The 22209-nt window shown below is 45.5% G+C and overlaps 1 protein-coding gene across 5 annotated transcripts in view; it reads right to left on the bottom strand.

Moving 5' to 3' along the window:
• Nucleotides 1–22209, bottom strand: part of HLCS (holocarboxylase synthetase) — a 237683-nt gene that overhangs the window by 3648 nt on the left and 211826 nt on the right. For all 5 annotated transcript variants that reach the window (XM_042956672.1, XM_042956670.1, XM_042956671.1 and 2 more), the window contains 4 exons: nt 10282–10349; nt 8438–8598; nt 2564–2678; nt 185–398 (listed from right to left, as the gene is read on the bottom strand). In XM_042956672.1, the coding sequence (XP_042812606.1) occupies nt 185–398; nt 2564–2678; nt 8438–8598; nt 10282–10349 (558 nt within the window). The remainder of the gene's footprint in view (nt 1–184; nt 399–2563; nt 2679–8437; nt 8599–10281; nt 10350–22209) is intronic.

Below are 22209 nucleotides of genomic sequence, written 5' to 3'. Positions count from 1 at the left end.
CGGGATGCCAGTTCGTCCTGGCATTGCTGATGGTAACTTGCTCAAAATAGTGTCCGCCAGTTTTTTCTCCATCAGAAAGGGAAAAAATAGTTATCTAGACCTGTGCTCAGTTTCTTGTTTTAAGATAGTGAACTACTAATTGAACGAAGACATTTTAAAAGAGTGAAGATGGGCCAGCACTGACCTGTGTACCCAATACTTATAATAAAGGGGAAGAATGCCATTGGGCCCTTTGTCCTGAAACGTGTCGATCAGTTTCTCCAGCACCGTCACAGTTCTGGCGATGAGATCATCGGTCCTGAAGGGCTTCAGCTCTGCCCTGTGTTGCTTATTGTATTCTGTGACGAGATCATTGATGCATATGGTGGGGTTACTGTTACTCACGTTAAATCCACAGCCTGCAACAAAAGTAAACGGTTGAAAAACGCGAGCAGCTCATCGTACTGGGAGGATCACACATTCCTCTCAACCACCTGGAAGAAGTTACAGCCTGGATCCCCTGCCCCCTGCTTCCTCGTCCTCATTTCAAATTTATTATCTCTGGCCACTTAAAGAATGACTTATCTCTTTGGGACCGGTTTCCTTCTTTCATCCTTCCTTTATTATCCTTGTTCAAGCTTGGACCACCCCAACCTTACTGCAGACCGGTTGGGGTAAGAAAGGCAGATTCGATTCGATTAAACGGAAGCTATGAACGGGACCGAGCTCCTTAGACTGGCCTCTGAAACGATCCTTCACGGGGTCGAGCCAAGAAGCGTAGGTCTGCCCTGAGCCCAATATACAGTAAAATTTCTTGTTTCTTTTCCGACTTGAGTAACAGAACACATGTCTGAAAATAAAGAATTTTATTCAGGTCTTAAGGAGTAAACTCTGGATTCAGAGATTTCAAACCTCGGTCATGGCATAAACCTAGAACACATCTTTTAATACTTTACCCTTGGAAGTCTCTGGTGCTAGGGTTACGTTGTTGGCAAGGGGCCAACTCATGTTCAGTGGCTCTTTTACAGGCTCCTAAACCACAGCTTCGGGAGAGCGAGTTACCAGCAGTGGGGTTTGAACAGGCTTGTCTCTGCTGTTACTTAATATCACCATCCTCTCCGGGAGAGTTGGAAGTCTTCAGCGAAGTCAAACCTCAGTTTTCAACAGGGCCCTGAATCAACCTCAAAGAGGTCTTCAATAAGAAATGAAATATGGCAAGAATGAAGCAGTGAGACTATCTTGTTTTCAGTGCCTCTGAGAAAAAATTCCCCAAATACTCGCCTCAGATAGAATGGTGACATTTACAATAGCAGTATTCTTTGGTAAATGTTCGGAGCCATTTTCAGCATGAAGGGAAAGACTGATTGGCCTCAGATTTTTTTTTTTTTTAATATACTGGCTATTAAAATACAAAGCAATATAAATTACATCTGGAAACAAAAAACACATAACTACAGCAACAGGGACAGAATCAGCAGTTTTTCATTTGTTCATTCATTCAACAACACACACAGCATGGAGGGTGAGGCATTAGAGTATGTGTATACAGTCCTGAAAATCTCCGTTATATTCAGAAAATTCCAAGTCCTGGGGAAAATAGCAACACTGACTAGTGCCAACTTCGGCTACACCTTTCTAAGAACCAGAGAGTACCCTTGTTGGTGACTCTGAATCTTTCCTCCCCCCCATCACCTCCCATGGCCTTAAGAATTTAACAAAAGCTATGAATTCTCCCCAGAGGAACATGTTCCCTTTCCTCCCCCGCCCCCAATGGCAGACTTCCTTAGCTCCCTGAGGCCATCCCTGGGCCCCATTGATACCTATGGGCCCTACTTCAGAACATCTACATCTAGCCTCATTAACACATTTAAAAATGGGAAGCAGAGCTTGGACGATATGAAACAGTTTGGTAGCAGTGCTGGAAACCTAAGCTTTGCATCTTTTGGCTGGCATTTCTGACACGTCGTCATGTGTTTTCTGTCCAGTACTAATTTTTGAATGTTGAGTTCTCCTGGACATTAGGGAGAAGCTGATGCTCGGAGGAGCAGGAGCCTAAGAATTTCTGAAACCGTTTCTGAACCCACCTCCTCGCCTGATGCGGGTGCGCTGTGGGGAAGCAGGATTCTTCACCCCACCTTGACCAGCCTGGAGCTTCTTCTGAAGGTCCACAAGAATGCAACTTTTTCATGGCCTAGGAAGGTCCCATTAAGAATGCCAGACCACCAGGAGACCCATCCTTGAGATTAACTTTCTTTTCTTATTACAAAATGGCATGTCAAATGTTTATTTTCACCGTTTCTAATTCAACAAGAAGCGGGCACGTGGAGAGGTGTAATAAAAAACCTGTTTGATGTGATACCAATTTGGTGGTTTCCATGGCCATAGACAGGAACGCTAAACCCCTTGAAGGGCTTTCAACCAATCTGGCTTGTTTTGCATACATATTGTGTTCTGTAACTTAGGACTCAGAGAAAAAGTAATCCCATATGATAATCCACTCCCCCCAATGTAGCCATGTATAAACCATTTTTATTTTTGCTTTTATTAATCTAAAAATGTGGAGGAAAGGGCTTTAAAAGCTTACCAATAAGTATATAAAATGTTTCTCCCAAAAGCGTTGAGTTAACCAGAACTCCACCAAGCTTCATGAAGTCACTATAATAAATATCGTTGGGCCACTTCACTCGTAAGTTGATATCCTAAAGGAAAATCTGTGCGTTAATCAAGCAAGCACAGGACACAAAGGGATCAGGACAGGTCATCTAGCCCAAAGGAAGATAGGCAGGATGTTCTCGAATCTAATGGAACATGGGATCTCAACCTCTCTTCTGGTTCTGACAGCTAATCTTTGGGACAATCCAGTGTGAAAGGACCACCTTGGGGCTGGGAGAGACCTAAAGAACATATCTGGCATAAATTCTGGCATTTTCCCCACACCCCAGCACTGTTCATTATCTCAGTACAGGCATATGTCTTCATCGTGCTTCACAGACACTGTGTGTTTTACACACCGAAGGCTGGCGGCAGCCCTGCGAGGAGCAAGCTGATCGATCAGTGCCAGCATTTTCCAACAGCCCTTGCCCGCTTCGCGTCTCTGTGTCACAATTTGGGAATTCTCACAACATTTCAAACTTTTTCATTATTTGGTTATCATGGTGATCTGTGATCAGTGAGCACAACTCACTGAAAGCTCAGATGATGGTTAGCATTTTTTAGCAATAAAATATATATTTTTTAAGTTTTTCATTTATTTTGAGAGACAGAGAGAGGGAGAGAGAGAGAGTGCATGAGCAGGGGAGGGGCAGAGGGAGAATCCCAAGCAGACACTGGGCTGTCAGTGCAGGGCCTGATGCGGGGCTCAAACTCACAAACCGTGAGCTCATGACCTGAGCCAAAACCAAGAGCTGGACTCTTAAGTGACTGAGACCCAGGCACTCTCTCGATAAAATATTTTTTAGTTAAGGCGTGTCCATTGCTTTTCTAGACCACAGTATAGTGCAAACGTAACTTACACGCACCGGGAAACCAAAATCCACCAGCAGTGAGCACCTACTGTGTGCTGGGTTGGGGGCAGGGAGAGAATAATACTTCTGGGTTCTCTTCCCTTAAGGAGCTCATGCCCGAGAGAGAAAAGATGCCCTAAATTAACCAATATCATAAAAGGTGGGTAGAAATGTTTCAAGGAGAATGCTACAGAGATGCAGGGTAGGAACACGGTTCACTGAATTATTACGGAAGGATCTCAAAACACTGCCAACAGTCAGCAGTTAACAGAAACGATTTGTTCTGCGGCCCACCGCGTCTCTATCCTGAAGCAACCCTGGGCGACCCTGCCTGAGCCCCGATCGCAGTGGGACGGTGCCGGTCACTGCCTTGAGCTAGGCCACCCAGACCCCCCCCTCCTGCCGGGACTCCTAAGTGGGCGCACAGAGACCGGGTGAGACCCGGTGGGTGCTGGAGCTGCCAGGTCTCCTGGGCCGGGGGTGGCAGCCAAGTTGTGCCACGTGTGGGGAGAAGAAGGAAATCGGGATATATGAGGCTGAAAGAAAGACCCTCAGCAAATAAAACGGAAAGACTGCAGGGTAGCTGATGGCCTCTGATCCCACAGTGCTTTCGCTTCCTTCCCTGAGGGCCAGTACCACCCAGAGCCCCTTCTCAGCCCTAGTCCCTATGTTACTTACACCAGACCCCCAGGGGGTACTAGTTCTGTCCCTGTTTTATGAGGAAGAAACTGAAGCTGAGAGAGACTGCCTGGGTGGCTTGCAGTTACACTCAGATGCAGCAGAGCTGGGCTTCTTTTTCTCCCTCCTCTCCTCTCCCCTCCCTTTCCCTTCCCTCCCATTCCTTTTTTTCCTTCCTTCCTTCCTTCCTTCCTTCCTTCCTTCCTTCCTTCCTTCCTTCCTTCCTTCCTTTCCTTCCTTCCTTCCTTCTCTCCCTCCCTCCCTCCCTCCCTCCTTCCTTCCTTTTAAATGTTAATCTACTTTTTTAAGAGACGGCATGAGCGCCAGCTGAGGTAGGGGCAGAGAGAGAGGGAGGGACACACAGAATCCCAAGCAGGCTCCAGGCTCTGAGCTGTCAGCACAGAGCCCGATGCGGGGCTTGAACTCACGAACCGTGAGATCATGACCTCAGCCGAAGTCAGATACTCAACTGACCAAGGCACTCAGGTGCCCCCAAACCCAGGGCTTTCTGACACCAAGCCCCCAGGGAGCTTAATACTGTGCTACAGAGCCTGCTGCCTCCAAGAAATCTCCTTCTCTCCCTTCAACAAGGCCTTCTTTGCATCTCAGCCAGTGGAATACATTTCTGTTCTGCCCTGCAGGGCACTCTAGGCAGAGAGGAGAAATGCAAAAGCACAAAGGAACAAAAGCATAAAGAAGACGTGGGGATGAGCACCGGGACCTGTAACTGACAGGGAGGGAGCTTCATAATCCTTCGTGTCTAGAACAGGGATCTCCATGGCGGCCGGAGCAAGGGTGCCATTCTGCTACCCTGCCCCAGGGGACACTGGGCAATGCTGGAGACAACAGATGGAGACATCTGGTTGTCACAGCTTGAGAGAATCCCACTGGCACCTAGAGGGAGCAGCCAGAGATGCTGTCCCACCTCCTGCAGAGGAAGGCCTCCCACCTGAGATGTGGGGCCCAAATGTCAACAGTGCCGACGGCGAGAAACGCTGGTGTGGAAAATCTGTAGCTTGGAGACTTTGGCCTTGGTCACTCTCGCATGTCCTCTCTCGCCTTCCCAGGCCCCCATGTACCCAACACGGTCCCTGCCCAGGCTCGGCTCCTGCGGTAGGTGGGCAGCGGCTTGCTTCCGCGCTGGCCCCGTTCCCGGGTTCCTGATTTACTTCACACGTTCAGGTCTAGTTGGTCAATGGCGGCTTACAGAATCGTGGCTTCTCCTGCGGGGAAACTACGGCATCTATTTCATCGAAGAGAAAGGCCGCGTGCTTATTTTTATACTATCTCAACCACGTATTCAAACAGCTGCCGCGGGCCTCCCGGGTACAAAGTGCTATGTTAGGCTCTTTGGGATCAAAATAAAACTACTCCTTCATCCACAGAGCTGGTTCCTTTACAGGAGATGGAACCAGAAGCACAAATAACACTGCTCCAGAGCGAGCCACGGGAGAAACCATAAAAGTGGCTCAGACCTTCCAAACACCAAAAGGTTAGAGGAGGGAGTTTGTAGCTAGAAGTTTCCGGGAATGGCATCGGAGCAGGGCCTCCCAGGGCAAACAGAACTTCCAGGTACGGGGAGGGGACAGGAAGGGAGGGGAGGGGAGGGGAGGGGAGGGGAGGGGAGGGGAGGGGAGGGGAGGGGAGGGTGGAGGACTACAGGTACCCGGCATGGTGGGGACCTCGCAAACAGAAGAAACAGTGGGAAGGATGGTAGGCAGTGGATTGCAAGCTCTGGAAGGAGTAATGGGCATTTCCGTGACACTCCCTCTGGTCCAGGGAGACAGGCACCATCTGTGTGCTGATGGTGACATCTGACCAAAGATGTAAGAAAGGCCAACTGTATGGAGCACCTGGGTGGCTCAGTCAGTTAAGCGTCCGCCTTCAGCTCAGGTCATGATCTCACGGTTCGTGGGTTCGAGCCCCACATTGGGCTCTGTGCTGACAGCTCAGAGCCTGGAGCCTGCTTCCGATTCTGTGTCTCCCTCTCTCTTCCCCTCCCCTGCTTACGCTGTCTCCCCCCCGCCAAAAATAAACATTAAAATTTTTATATAAAAAAGGCAAACTCTATGTAACTGGGGCCTATTTCAACCATCCTGGATTTGTACTGTGTAAGCTAAATGGACTCTGTTAAAAATAAATACTGAGAGGCACCTGAGTTGATCTCAGTCAGTTAAGCATCCTAATTGGGCTCCGGTCATGATCTCAGTTTGTAGGTTCAAGCCCCGTGTCGGGCTCTGCACTGACAGCATGGAGCCTACTTGGGATTCTCTCCCTCCCCCTTCTCTCTGCCCCTTCCTCACTTGCACTCTCTCTCTCTCAAAATAAATAAACTGTAAAAAAAAAAAAACACCTTTTTTTAAATAAATCCTGAGAAAGTAAATCCCAAAAGTTCTTATCACAATGGGAAAAAAATGTTTTCTAGGAACTATAGGAGGTGATGGGTGTCAAGTTCCTGGGGTAACCACTTCACAAGTAGGTCAGGTCATTGTACTGTGCGCCTCAAACTTACATGGTCAATTGTATCTCAGTAAAAACTGAAAATGAAATAAAGGAAGAATACATCTAATCCCAAACCAAAGTCACATCACACAGGTGAGACTGGGCTGCGTGACTACAGAAACAGGACAGAAGAAGGAGCATGAGGGACAACACCCATCAGGTGTGCTGTTGAGGGCGGGCTGCCCACCTCACATCCCGCTGCCCCCAGCCCTTCCCGTAAGGCAGGCACTCAAAGAATGCTCGCTAAGTTAACAGGTGAGGCTACAAGGTCAAAATCAAAGCCAAGAAAAAGCTAACCAGGCTAATTTAAAATTTAAATTTTCATTTATTTTCCTAAGACCAACAAACTTGTTGCTAGGGTTAAAAATACCGCCCCCCCCCCCCCGACCTCCCAACAGAACTTTATCTTCTCAACTGCCTTCTACGAGGGGAGACGTCTGGCTCAGGGGGCTGCAGGCTGAACCTGTGAAGGTTGCGGGGAATCCTGCTGGCACCTAGTGGGAGCAGCCAGAGATGCTGTCCCACCTCCTGCAGAGGAAGGCCTCCCACCTGAGATGTGGGGCCCAAATGTCAACAGTGCCGACGGCGAGAAACGCTGGTGTGGAAAATCTGTAGCTTAAGCCCAAGCCCTTCAGATACAGACAGCAAGTGTGCTGAATACCTGGTAATAAATGTCATATTTCAGTGTGCATGCCTGGGACTTCAGTGTGCATGCCTGGGAAACACATACCCCAGCCCTACACACAGTGACCATGACGGCATGACCACATTAGAGGGGGTTAAGGGGCGCTGGAGATGATGGCTTCCCTGTTGAACATGAGGACAGGCCCCACTGAAAGTCATGATCTTAGCCTCTGACTTCAGGAGTTAATACAATAATTGTTTTCAGCCTGACATAAGACTGTAGGTGGGAGGGAGCCTGGGGATGAACACCCTTGAAAAAAAATTTTTTTTTAAGTTTATTTTAGAGAGACAGACAGACACGAGCAGGGAAATGGCAGAGAGAGAGGGAGACACAGAATCCGAAGCAGGCTCCGGGCTCCGAGCTGGCAGCACAGAGCCTGACGCGGGGCTCGAATTCAAGAACCGTGAGATCATGACCTGAGCCGAAGTGGGATGTTTAACGGACTGAGCCACCCAGGTGCCCCGGGAACTCCCTTTTTACACTCATGTGAAATTCTTCCAGGAAAACTGAGGAAGAGGATATACAGTGACTGTGTGCACTGGTCTCTTGTCTCCTTAATAAGTGACACGAAAGTATCCAATGGTAATGACGAAGCAGGCACCCCTGCCATAGAGCTGGGAGCAACACCCCAAAATGAACCTGCACGTTAAACCTGGGCGGCCACAGACAAAGGATTGCTCTGCCCAACAGTGACTGTGCAAAATGAAGGTGGGAAATGAGAAGGTTGTTTAGGTCTATAAGATAAGGCTTTTCACCAGAAAACACAAGTGGCCCATCCCGTCCAATGGGCTTCAATTAAAGGAAAAGATAAATAAAAAGAGGTTTGCCCTAAGATGCTTGATAAATTGGACAACAGCACAGAAAGGAAGCTCTGGGAAAGAAACACATCTGGCGAGCCTCACGCCGCTGTAAAAGCTGCTGGTGCTTTCCAAACTCTCAAAGCTCCAAGAATACTCTGCTGCCCAGCTTTGCAAAGAGCAGGCTGCAACTCTATATGCAGCTATCGTCCGGACACATCCTCCATATACCGACTTTATCAGCTGGGATGTATGCGCAGGGCGGGGATGTTAGACACAGGAGCTGCACGTACCTGGTACTCAGGAATGGACCTTACCGCCTCCACAACGGCCAGGGACATCAGATGCTGGACAAATGGGATCCTCTGTCCCAGCTGGGACCTCAGCGGGATGGAGACGAGCAGGGTGGACACGGCGCATCCCATGGGGCTCAGCCAAGCATTCGATCCCCGCCCTGGAACACAGGCCCCATCAGGAAAGTGGCCACGTCGCCATGCGAACAGAGTCAGATGCACACAGAGCCAGAAAATGGGCCGAGCAGCCACGTGTGCAATCAACCCAGACTGATTACGATGCTTGGAGATTCTAGGGTTAACTCAAGAACAGAGAAGCTTTTTAAAATCTGATGCTGTGTTGCTGAACAAGTTTCTGATAAGTAGCAGAATGTTCAGCCTCAGTGAGCATATCATTTAGGCTTCGATGATTCAAAGTCTTACAGGGTCTGAACATGACTGTCAGCTTAATTTTCTCCATACGGTCATGCAGGCAAAAACAGAAACAGTGGGGAAAATGAGCCAGGTCTGTCCTGTCCAGGAGAAGTCCTGGGAGCCACATTTTAGAAGTGACCTATATTGTGGTGATAGTCTCACAACCTGTGAACATATTTAAAAAAACCCAAAACTGTACACTTTAAATGAGGGAACTGTATGGGATGTGAATTATATCTCACTGTTATAAGGGGGGGAAAAGGAAGTTGAATTTAAAAAGTAAGCCCAAGCATTAACTCTCTGAACTATTTTTTCCTAAAACAGAAGCCAAGAAAATAAACTGATCAAAATGAGAGGTATAATCAAAGTCCTTCTATGTCCTTTATTTAAACCACCATATTGAGCCCCCCGGCTTTGGATAAAATGGATTTTCTCTTTGAGTTATGTTCAAAAGACATATTCAAAGGAAAGAGGTGGGAAACAGTGGATTTCTTATTTCATTGCTCCTTCTGAGAAAGGCGTAAGGAGCCTCTCTTGAGAGTTACAAGCACGTTTGGGTTGGCCTGGTGCTGTCTGGAGCAGGGGCGAGGGCCAAGTGCCTCCTGCATGACCACCAACCATGGAATCTGCTTGCGATTGGACCCCAAGTGGATTCTGGGAGGATGCGGGCTCTGGTTTCCGAGGGTCGGCAGGTGGCGGAAGCTCTGAGCAGCCCTTGGCTTCTCTGTGATCACTCTGTGAACGGGCACTGACCACTGATCAAGCGCCCGCTGCATGGAATTTCCAGGGCAGCCGGGGTGGGGGCTGGCAGACGGAAGGCCTCCTCTGTGTGACGCTCAATAGGGACACAGAAGGCACCTCCCAGAGAACCTTCAGGCAAGTAAATGTCTCTATAACACAGTCATGATTCACACACTGCAATGCCTAGAATGTGTCAGAAAGAGGAATTTACAAGATGTAGATGACTGAATGTTAAAACCATCCCCAGGGGCGCCTGGGTGGCTCAGTCGGTCAAGCGTCTGACTTCGGCTCAGGTCATGATCTGGCAGTCTGTGAGCTCCAGCCCTCTGTCGGGCTCTGTGCTGACAGCTCAGAGCCTGGAGCCTGCTTGGGAGTCTGTGTCTCCTTCTCTCTCTGCCCCACCCCTGCTCACACTCTCTCAAAAATAAACAAACAAACAAAAATTCCCAGTAGAACATCCAGTGATTAATAACCATCTCAGTTTGAGAGAATGCTTTTAATTGTACTAAAAGGCTCAGTCTTCTGATCAATTTCCCGCCCTCTTCCTCCATGTTAGGGGGTGTGAACACAAGCACTTCTAATGTGCGTCTCCTCTGCGATCAGGACACATGATCCATTGGCAATCTGGACACAGGAGTCACAGGTTTTAGAAAACAAAACAGCAGAAACGATAACAAAAGATGACTGACCTTTGCCCTGTGTTTGGCGGACTGCGATGGCTATTAACCCCATTTCCTGCGGGATCTCAAACATCAACCTGCAAACGGTGGGAAAGACTGGTCAGCCAGAACGGGGACATGATAGGGCAGCCCACAGCTCACACACGAGAAGGGACCCTGTTTGCACTCATTTGCGAGCATGTGGGGGAAAGAAAGGGCCATTTTCCAGGTTTCGAGGGATAATGACCCCCTTCCCAGCCTCTGCAGTGGGAACAAGGAAGAAGAGCCCAAGAAAACACCATTTAATCAAACAAGATTGGGGTGGGGAAAGGCTGTGTACCTGCCTGAGCTCTTAGTTTATTTTAAGACATTGCTCGATTCTATTTCTTCGGAATATCCTACCAAGTTCTTTCTTCCCCACTCTGATGTGGTGTCCCTTCTTTGGGTGACAACTAGCAGTTCCTGACATTTGTTTCTACTTACGGTGCGTTTCTGTCCGAACACTAGAACATAATCATAACAGAAGTTTCTGATTATTCAGAAAACCAATATGGTGGCAATAAAGCCGTTTAAAAGATACACTATCCCCTGAGAACTAATTATGTTTTAACTATAGTAAATAAATCTACACCTTCTGAGAACTCCGGAGAACCTTGGATCATTTTAGGCTTGAGTTCTGCTTTTAAAATGGTTTCATTTAAAAGAATACAAACTTCCCTTTGGGGATAGGTAGAAAAGTGCCTTATATCTCCACCAAATGAGTCAATATTAACCTTTTTTTTCCCCCAGAAAAGGAAAGGAGGAAAAAAAAAATCCCTCACACTGAGAATTTCCTCCCAGCCACTTTCTACATATTTTAACTCTGCGTGAGGAAGACTTTCCTCTGCATTACCCGGAGTTGCTGACCAGGTACCGAGTGGGCAAGGTTCATGGCAAAAATCAGGTTTGCCCACTGCGGGTGCAGCTGCTGGCTCTGTGAAGTACTTTCGGGAGAGGGAAGAGGTGAGAGGAGGGATGATGGAGAGACGGTATTTGTATGAAGTTTCCAATAACAGTTTCCAAGGTTCCATAGCACCCTGCTCCCCAGGTGCTGAGGAGAAAGGGCCCTGAAGAAAGACCACGATCGGGGCTCAGGGAAGGGGGTGGGCCTCCACAGATGGTAAGAGAAGAAACACACTTAAAAGTGTAGAGAAACGGCACAGTGTCTCTCTGTGCACCATGGCCGGCAGACTTTGGCATTGATGCGCGCGGACCCCAGTAGCAAGGGGCCCGGAAAACCCCTTTTCCTTGCTAAGAAGAGCCTGGCCACACCGGGTGGGGGCCGGCTGGTCTGACAGGCACAGGGCACTCCCAGAGAGCAGGCCGCCTGCGTCGACGTGCCAAGCCCACCTTCCATCTTACGTGAAACACAGCTCCAGAAGTATTTCTCTTGGACACCATGAATAACCCATTGAGACCAACTGTTCCTATGCAATGTTGGGCTCCAAGAATAAAGCGTCCTTTTCTTGGGTCGGACCAGCGGAAAACAGAGAAGGGATCTCTGTCCATGCAGGGAGGTAACACTGTCTTCTCAGGACTTCACGCTTTCCAGAAAGTTCCAGCAACCCCTCACCTGGGCTCCAAAGGCCACGGGTTCTGGTGGCGGTGGGGGGGCAGCTAACAACCTTTTCTAGGGGAGTAGGCGCGGGGGGGGGGATGATTTAGCACGTTGTGAGCAGACTGCAAAAGCTCTCTCAATGGCAGGCAATCTAGGATGTTCTTTAAATAAACACGTAGACAGAACACGGTCCTGTCGATAGCCAGTGCTGGTGATGGTGGAATTAGGCGAGGGGATGGGGGAGGTTTAGAAACCAAACACAGACTTCTAGAACAAAGAGAAATGATTAAGGGAACATATGCACTCAACTGCTGGAGGTTTGGCAGCAGTTAACAGGGCATATTGATGAGAAGACGGAGTTTGTGCAGCTGAAGGCCAGGAGGAAATTCTGCAAGAGGGAGACAACGAGGGAAGGAGGTAATACGCGGTCTGAGACAACCAGGGGCCGCCAGATTTATTTGTGCTATCTGAGATAACTCTGGGGGCCAAACCACACGGCTTACGGTCAACAAAGAAGCATTTATGAACTTCGCGAATTTTGCATTTCAGAAAATGAAGCCGCTAGAGTTTACTTTAGCAGAAAGGAGGTACCATAAATGCATTTCCATCCTGAGTTGATGATGTTCTCACAAAAGGAAACAGAAAAAGAAAGAAAGAAAGGAAAAAAAAAGGATGAGGTTACATAATGATTATGCCCCTGCTGCTGTATATTTTCCGTCCTTGTTTGCGAAGGCTGTGGAATAAAAGGTTTCTGTGAGTGGTAGCTGAATGCACTCACTTCGGTACTGGCAGGGCATGCCGGAAAAGCGCTCTGTTTTTCTACTCTTCTCTGGAGCCTCCAACATCCAGACCTCAAAAGGTCACTTTGCAAATGTGACCACTTCGGTTCCTAAGGACATCACAGCACCTCGTGGGTGCTCGGCCAACGGGAACGTCCCGAATTTCACCGTTGGAATAAAGCTTCAATAATTAAGACTGATCTAGAGGACAGGCCGGTATGAACCTGTGTGAAAATCTTTAAGGAATAAAAATTAAATTAAATTCAGACCCATTCAATCCATTTTGGGGATTCAAACCTAAGGAAACAGTCAGTCCACATTTACCAAGAGCTATACAACTGTGGGAATAGCCCATGTGTTCAATAGGGAAATGAGTACACTGTGGTACATGAAGTCAATGGAATAACTCCCATTAAATAGGGTGGTTATGAAGAGTATGTGGTAACACGAAAGAAATGCTTGCAACACGCTGCTAAATAAAAAAGCAGTATACAGGGGCGCCTGGGTGGCTCAGTCAGTTAAGCCTCTGACTCTTGATTTCGGCTCAGGTCATGATCCCATGGTTTGTGAGGCTGAGCCCCATGTCTGACTTTGTGCTCACAACACAGGGCTTTCTTGTGATTCTCTTCTCCCTCTCTCTCTGCCGCTCCCCAGCTTGAGCACACGCTTACACACTTGCTCTCTCTCTCTCTCAAAATAAATAAAAACATTAAAAAGCAGTATACAAAAATCTACATATACTTTTATTCCAACTATGTAAAATTCACAGAAAACGGAGTGAGATTTATTCAGGCTTTATTACTTATTAGGCGTTATAGGATGATTTTTTATTTTAAAACTTTCCTTTAAGATGACTGGTCACCTTTAAAAATTATGCTGAAATTTGGCGCACTTGGGTGGCTCAATTGGTTAAGCATCTGACTTAGACTCAGGTCATGATCTCACTGCTTGTGGGTTCGAGCCCCACGTCAGGCTCTGCGCTGACAGCTCAGAGCCTGGAGCCTGCTTTGGATTCTGTGTTTCCCTCTCTCTCTGCCCCTCCCCCGCTCATGCTCTGTCTCTCTCTCTCTCAAGAATAAATAAACACTAAAAAAATTATGCTGAAAAATTCTGGCAAAAAAAGCATGGCTTTTATGTTTAGATATAATATTTGTAATTAATTCTTCATCAATATTTCCAAGAAAAGAACTAAAAGATCTGCTTTAAAATTAAATAAGAAGAGTTATCAACAGCACCCGTTTTATTATGAGCAAAAGCTTATTTGATAGTATTAAGAAGTAGAAATTCTTGAAACCAGTCTGTCCATAAGCAATCAGCCTTAAAAACTTTATGCTTTCTGACCTGGTGACTGTCCTTCTAGGTATAAATCCTAAGGCGTATTCAGACAGAGAAACAAAATAATTCAGGGGCACAACTATTCATCACAGCTTTACGTGAAAATCAGAAACAATATGAACAGTCTATCAATAAAGGAATGAAAAAAATCATAGCATCCTCACATGAAAACCTATCATGTAGCCATCTGTGATACACGCAAATGTCCACTGGACTCCTTCAGCTGATTAAATTATGACGCAAAACCCTATATACAGCATTATTCTAAAAGATGTTTTAAAATACCCTTTTTAAAACTGTTAAGAAATATACCACAATATTAGCTCTGGTTATTCTGAGGAGTGTATTCATTTAAAAAAAAAATACAGAAAAGTGCAGAGCAGAAAATAAGTCCCTCTTCTCATTAAAAGTGCATATTCTCTTAGACCTTCCCCCCCTTTTAAACAAATACACATAGATATATTTTACAAAATAGGTTTCCTGATGATTGGAGAAATTCCTGACTGTGGAACTATTAAAAGGACGTTGCGGATGTATAGTTATGGACATCTTATTGATACCTTATTTGATTGATATCTTACTGATATTTTAATCTTACAGACAATAAAAAGGGAATGCGTGAAAACAGCACGTGCGATCCCCTTTTATGTAAGCTGTCCATTCCTGTGTGCATTTAGAGAAAAATACAGGACACACATCAACAGGGGTTGTTACCTCCAGGAGGTGGAGGTGGAACCAATACGTGGTGATGTTGACTCCTCCATGCTGTCTCACGTGGTCTCTGGGTGGTCAGATTTCACGTGGTTTTGAATTCCTTCTTTATACTTCTCTGAATTTTCCAGTGTTTCTGCACTGGGAGTGCACTCATTGTACAATCAGGAAAAAATGCTATTTAAAAGAAGATTTATTGAAACTCAACTTTGCTTCCTTAGGTGAAGCATGCATCCGCCAGCTCACTAGCTGGGGAGCACTCTCTTCCTTTCCAGAGACGGCAGACTGCCAGCCGACTGAGCGGTAGCAGGCTCCCTGTAAGGATCCCCCATAACTCGAACGCTGCACGTATGGCTGTGCCGGTCCCTTGCCGTCCTTCCCTGGGGAGCATGTGCCCTGTGCAACGGGCAGGCTGAGTCTGCCTCCTGTCCCTGCACAGATTGCCGCTGGGCTCGGGGGGTGGCATGCGTGTGGCCACCGGCATCTTCGGAGCGTGGGGGGCCTTCACCCACTCTTGCTCCTGGTGCACACGCTGTGTCTTTTCTTTGACGTCTTCCCCCTGGTATTCTCAGTTCTCACCCCTCCCTTTACTTGCCTTTCGGAAACACGCATTCTCAGATAGTCCCCCTCCCGTTTTCTATACGTAAAAAATAACCCAATTAAGGAGGTAGGGATGAGGCAGGGGGAGGAGGACCCAGGAAGCCAGACATTCATTCAGTCACCGTTTCTGACTTTTAAAAGCTGTACTGGAAGAGATACTCCCACTACGCACAACCCTGCGGACGTCTGCATAGTTCAAAGGAAACGGTGCTAAACTTCACTTCAGAAACTAAAAAAAAAATTTTTTTTAATGTATTACACTGCAAACACCAACCATTAGTTCAGGAAGACTTTTTTTTAAGTTAAAAAGCTAAAATATCAAGATATTTTCATTTTGAAAAAGTCTGACTCTAGGAGTCAATTTTCTTAATTTTTTTTAAAGTTGTCTTCAATGTAAGAACACGCATTTTTAAAAAAATTTTTAAATGTTTTTATTTATTTTTGAGAGAGAGGGACAGACAGAGCACGAGCTGGGGAGGGGCAGAGAGAGAGAGGGAGACACAGAATCTGAAGCAGTCTCCAGGCTCTGAGCTGTCAGCACAGAGCCCGACACAGGGCTCAAATTCACAAACTGCAAGATCATGACCTGAGCTGAAGTCAGACGCTTAACCTACTAAGCCACCCAGGTGCCCGCTTTTTTTTTTTTTTTTTTTAAGAAAAACTGCTTAACTATTTTTTTTTAACAACAACACATGGAGTAAGGGGTCGGTCCAGAGGGCTCTGTGATGCCTGGAGACACACTGGTGACTTCTGAACAAGTGGCTAGGCATGTGGGTGCAAAGCTGAGATTGACAGTCCCGAAGATGCACAGTGCCATCCAGGAACTGGGGCATGGGGTGGCTACTGCTCCTGGCAGGACAGGAAAGGAAAGGTTCCTGAGGAACTCTGAAAACACCACAGTGCAGCAGAGTCAGACCAAGGGAATCAGATCAAGATTCAAATTCAAATCCCAGTGTTGACAGAACTAACCATCAAGTAAGGGGCTTCGTCTCTCTGAATCTCTCCAGTCACCTAGGAAATCTGGTTCCGGTAGGAAGAAGACAGAACACATGTGGTGGTTTGACACTGGGTGGGTATTTAAATAGAGCACTTCCTCTTTGTTGCATGGATCCTACAGCTTCCTACTGTCCCATGACCCCCTCTTGGGGATAAAGAGGGTGGTCAGGGAGAGGGAGGACCAGTGGAGTGAGTGTGTGTGTGTGTATGTGTGTGTGCGCGCGTGTGTGTTTAAAGTTTATTTATTTATTTTGACAGAGAGAGGAAGGGGGGGGGGGGGTGAGGGGAGAGAATCCCAAGCAGATTCTCAGTGCACAACCGACTGAGCCACCCAGACTCCTCAAATGTGTGTGTGTTTTAGCACTCCTCAAAAATTCTAGATAATGCCTCTCCTCTGTACCTCTCACCCCCTCTCCCGCTTCTATCTACAAAGCACTAATATCTAAACATAGGGCTACAAAGCATTTAGATTAACACCAGTAACTGGGGTTGCAAAATATTCCCTTTTAGATCTTGGGTCTCTGAACCCACTTAGCAAAGCTATAAACAGTTGGGTGAGCTAACAATTTGGTTGACTTTTTAAAGGCAGCACTTTCTTCAGGTTATTATTACTCGTGAATAATTTCAGCCACTCATGCACACAGGCACACAACAGTTTTATTAACATATTTTCATTACCTTCTGGCTTTGACATTTAAAGCTATAACAACCTGTTCTCAGTCAACCCCTAGAATAAGTAAATGTAAAGTTTACTTACATTATATACCCTTTTCTCTCTTTCAGTGTATAACTGGATGAGTATTTCAATTATAGGTGAAATGGGAATTTGGACTGTTCAAGAACACCACATCGCAACCCCCCTCCAGCGCTCCCCAGAAGCAGAAGCCCCACCTGTACCTCTGTTGAAGGATGCTGTGGGTCAGACCCTCTCCTGGAAATGCTGTTTAATTTCTGTATCTCCTAACATAACCACCACTCATAGGTTTCCGGCTACTCTTCCCCATCTCCAACATCATAATAGCATCTATGCTACTGCTAAATCACTTCATTGTTCACAGGGAAGGGGTCCTGTGGATTCAGCTTTCATAACGAGGCACCTGTTTAGTTAGACCAAGATTTATTGCTGTTGGCCTGTATTATTCAATCAAGATGAACACAAACCACGGTTTCTCACCCGTGACACTGTAACATAAATAATGGATGTCTGGGCATCACCTCCTTCCACTTTAGACCAGTGCAGTTACAGAATTTGCAGATGGACAACCAGGCTTGTGTAGATGGAGATCGTCATGGCACCCACTGCGACCTCTATGACCATGCCTCAACGGTGGTCCTGATCCTAGCTCCTCACCTTCTGGACGTGAGCCTTTGCTGTACAACCACACACGGGCACTCAGACCACATCCTAAGCCCCTCCGCTACAGGTCACCAGATTATAGGATCTCAACCCATGGCTCAAGCCAATCAGAGTCCATCATCTGTGGCTGAAGGTGGGGGGCTCCTCAGGGAGCGTGTCCACGGCCATTACCATGAGTCATCTACCCCAACAGAGGGCCTTCTGCTGCGAGACGTGGCTGCTGTTTCAGAAGACAGGCGCTGACGCATCTTGACCACATGGTGAGCAGACATCTGGGAACCGTTTCCCTGCAGGCACTGGGTAGACTTTCAACTTGTCCACAACTGATGCCGAATTTTTATGCTATGAGTGGCACTTCACACGCAGTATCTCATCTAAGCTTCACAAGTCAGACAAAGATACGGTGTTGGAAAAGTGAAACCATTTCTGTAGGGCCACAGAGCCAGCAGGTCAGGAACTCAAATCAAGTTCTGGCTGGTTCTAAGGCTCATGCTATTTTGCTTTTGTTTTGAACCTTTCTCTTTGAAATAGTATCAGACTAGCAGAAAAGCTGCAGGACAGTAGGAGGAACTCCTACATGACTTTCACCCAGCACCCAGATTTCCTAAATGTTAGCTTTTTAAGCACAGAGCCTGTTCCATCTGTCTTTCCATCCATAATTCTTTCCCTGAATTACATGCAAGTTGCAGTCATAACATCTCTTTATTTCTCTATATGTCAGTGTATCTTTCCTAAATATCAAGGATTTTATGTAATCAGAATACAATGATCAAACTTGGGAATTTAATATTCTGATACAATACTATTATCTAATCTGGGGGTCAGATAGTAAATACTTTAGTCTTTGGGAGCCACTGGGTTTCTGTTGCAACTGTTCAACTCTGCTATCCAGGCACAAAAAGCAGGTGTAGACAACCTGTAAATAAGTTAAGTGTGGCTTACTTATTTCAACACAACTTTATAGACACAGAAATTTAACTTTCATATACTGCTCATGCATCACAATATAGTATTTAAAAAAAATCGTAGACTTTATTTTTTGAGCAGCTGTGGGTTTACAGAAAACTAAGCAGAATGTACAGAATTCCCTTAGGCACCTTCATTCCCTGCACTTGCTTCCTTATTACTACCACCTTGTCTTAGTGTAGTATTGTCGTTAAAACAGATGAACCAACACTGATACATTATTATTAACTAAAGGCCACAGTTTTAAATATTTTTTGAGAGAGACAGAGAAAGAGAGTGAGATAGCACATGCATGAGCAGGGGATGGGTAGAGAGAGAGAGAGAGAGAGAGAGAGAGAGAGAGAGAGAGAGAGAGAGAATCTTAAGCAGGCTCCACACTCAGTGGAGATCATGACCTGAGCCAAAATCAAGAGTCAAACGCTGACTGCCTGAGCCACCTAGGTGTCCCTAGAGGCCACAGTTTAATATTAAGTTCACTCTCTGTACTGTGCAGTTTTATAGGTTTGGACAAATGTATAATGCCCTCTATCCACCATTACAGTACCATATAGAATAGTTTCACTGCCCTGAGAATCCTTTGCACCCCACCTATTCATCCCTCCTTTCCTCCTCCCAACCCTGGCAATCACTGATCTATTTATTACCTCTACCATTTTGCCTTTTCCAGAATGTCATATAGATTTTATTCATTTTTTTTTCCCCAATCATTTAAAACTGTGAAAAACCATTCTGAGCTCTCAAGTGGTACAAAAACTGGCAGCAAGCCAGATTTGGCCTGAAGACCGTAGTCTGCCAACTCCTGATCTCATCTACAGAATTTATTCAAATTTTACCCACTGTGCTAACAATGACCTTGGCAGTAAAGCATGGTCTTCTTGCTGGTTTAGGGTACATCCAGATCATTTGTTGCGTTTCGTTACCATGTCTCCTTGGCTACCTTCAACTGGGTTCAGTTCTTTGGTCTCACTTTGTCTTTCACGATCTAGACGTTTTTGAAGAGTGGAAGAAAGACATTACAGTTATTTTGTAAAATGTCTCTTGATTCAGATGATCTGAAATCTCACAATGAGATTCAGGCCAGCACTTGGGGGCAGGAACAGAGTTCTTAGTGAGGCTGTGTCCTTCTTGGTGCACCACATCAGGAGGCACATGGAGTCGCCTTGTCCCAGTGTTGGTGAGTTAACTCCGATCCACTTGGTTAAGTGGTGTGTGCCAGGTTTTCCATGTAAAGTTACTGTTTTTCCACTGTTAGCTAATAAGTACTTGTGGGGAGATAAATATCATGTTTCTTATCAGATTTAACCTACTGGTTTTCAGCATCTGTGGATGAATCTTGCTTGAATAGATTATTTATTTGATGGTTGCCAAATAATGATTTTCTGATTCCATATGTACTTGATGGGATGCTATTATAAGGAAGAGGTTTTTTTTTTGTCTCCCCACTTATTTATTTATATCAGAATGGATTTGTAGATTCATATTTTATTTAACAGACTAAATATTTTCCTATCACTATTTACTTTGATGCTCAAATTACCCCAGATTTGGCAAGTGGCAGCTCCTTCAGGCTGGCTCCTGTGTCCTACTGACACGTCTCTGTCATCTTTCAGCATTTCCTTACTTTCTGGCATAAGATGAGGTTCCAGGCTCACTTTCTCAGTCTTAGCCCTGGAATCAGCCTTTTCTCCATGGAGCTCTGGTTCCTTCTAGCAAAAAATGACATTTATAAAACAGATCTGGGTATGAGGAAATAGCTAGAAAGTGTGTTTCCTTCCTTCCTTCCTCCCCTCCTCCCATCTCATCCATCCATCCATCTATCCGACCATCCACCAACCCATCCACCCATCCATCCGTTCAAACATCCATCCATCCATCCATCCATCCATCCATCCATCTTAAAAACCATTGAAGTCCACTGAAAACTCGAATTCCAATTCAACACCACAAGGTCCATTCTGTTTTCCCCCTTTCTATATTTGTAACTTCCATCTCCAATAAGGAGAAATCTGGCTCCCATTATCTCAAATACATTTACTTATTTGCTCAGTACTGTAACACACAGAAAGTGGTTTCAGAATTGCTGACCCATGCTACTGTGAAAAACAAACTTACTAACTAGCCTTCACTATTTATCTATAGTTCTTTTTTGTCTTTAGCCTGAGGGTATATAGTCAAATATTGTGTTTAAACATTCCCTGGGCTTGTTCTTTGTTGCTTTCACTATAGTGTGGTTGTTATTCATCTGAAATGAGGTTAGGTTTAATTGTACTTATGTATCCTATTATGGGCCCCCTCCTCCAATCTTTGTTTCTTTCTTATTTTTTTAACTCGGTTCCAAGAATCAGAATTATATAGAGATATATACTGAGAAGTGTCCCACTCCCCAACTCACCTCATCTACCTGGATCTCTCCTAACTCCTTTCTGTAAATAACAATTCAACTAACGTCACTAGTTTCTGGTTTATTCTTCCCATGTTTCCTTCTGCACAAATAAACTGATGCATGCATATTTTCTGCCCCCCCCCCTTTATTCCCTTTTAGAAAGTTACCATTTTGTACATACTTCTTTGCCCTTTTTTTTCTTCCACTTACTATAACCAGGAAATACGCTTTCTAAGTTCACTGAGCTTTTCTTCATTCTTTTCTAAACTGAGGGGTACACCACTGTGTGGATGTAGCATCGCTTATTCAACCACTCTCTTACAAACAGGCATTTAGGTTGTCTCCAAAAGACAGTATAACAAATACCCTTGTTCTCACGTATTTTTGTGTTGTTTAAGTGTATCTTCACGATAAGTTCCTAGGAGTGGGATGCTAGATCATAAGGAAAATGCACATGTAGCTTTGTTAGATGCTGCCAGACTCCCCTGCATTACTAATGAACCACACAGATTGCATACCTGTTCCCACACAGCCTCACCAGTATAGTATGATGTCCCATGCTTTCATTTTTGCCAGGTGAGATGGCTTTCAGTGTAGTTGTAATTTGCATGTCTCTTACACGTGAGGTTTCCATATGTTTAAGAGCCATATATATAGAGTGTATGTGAACTACCTGTTCATATCTTTCACCTATTTTTTTAAAGTTTTATTTATTTTTGAGGGGTGGGGAGAGAGAGGGAGAGAGACAGAGAGAGAGAGAGAGAGAGACTGACTATCCCAAGTAGTCTCTGTGCTGACAGCAGGGCTCAACATGGGGCTCCATCCCAGGAACCTTGATATCATGACCTGAGCCAAAATCAAGAGTTGGATGCTTAACCAACTGAACCACCCAGGCACCCTGTCTTTTGCCTATTTTTAAGAGTTCATTATATATCAGGGAATAATAGTGCTTTATCTGTGGCATCTTACCAATATTCTCTACCACTTTATCTTTTAATTTTGTTAATGGTGTTTTTTTACCATGGAAAACTGTTTGATTTTTTATATCTATGTAGTAGTCAGCTATATCAACCTTTTACTGCCTCTTGCTTTTGTGTCTTCTGAGCCTTTCCCTACACCCAAATTCTATAGGAACTCATCCACTTGTGTCTGATATTTGTAAGATTTCACTTTAAGTTGAGATCCCTGATCCATTTGGAGTTTATTTTTATGTATGGTGACAGGGATGGGTCTG

Source organism: Panthera tigris, chromosome C2, assembly GCF_018350195.1.
Source record: "Panthera tigris isolate Pti1 chromosome C2, P.tigris_Pti1_mat1.1, whole genome shotgun sequence".
Taxonomy (NCBI): Eukaryota; Metazoa; Chordata; class Mammalia; order Carnivora; family Felidae; genus Panthera; species Panthera tigris.
The sequence above is the reverse complement of the archived record's forward strand: the minus strand, read 5'-3'. Positions and strand labels throughout refer to the sequence as shown.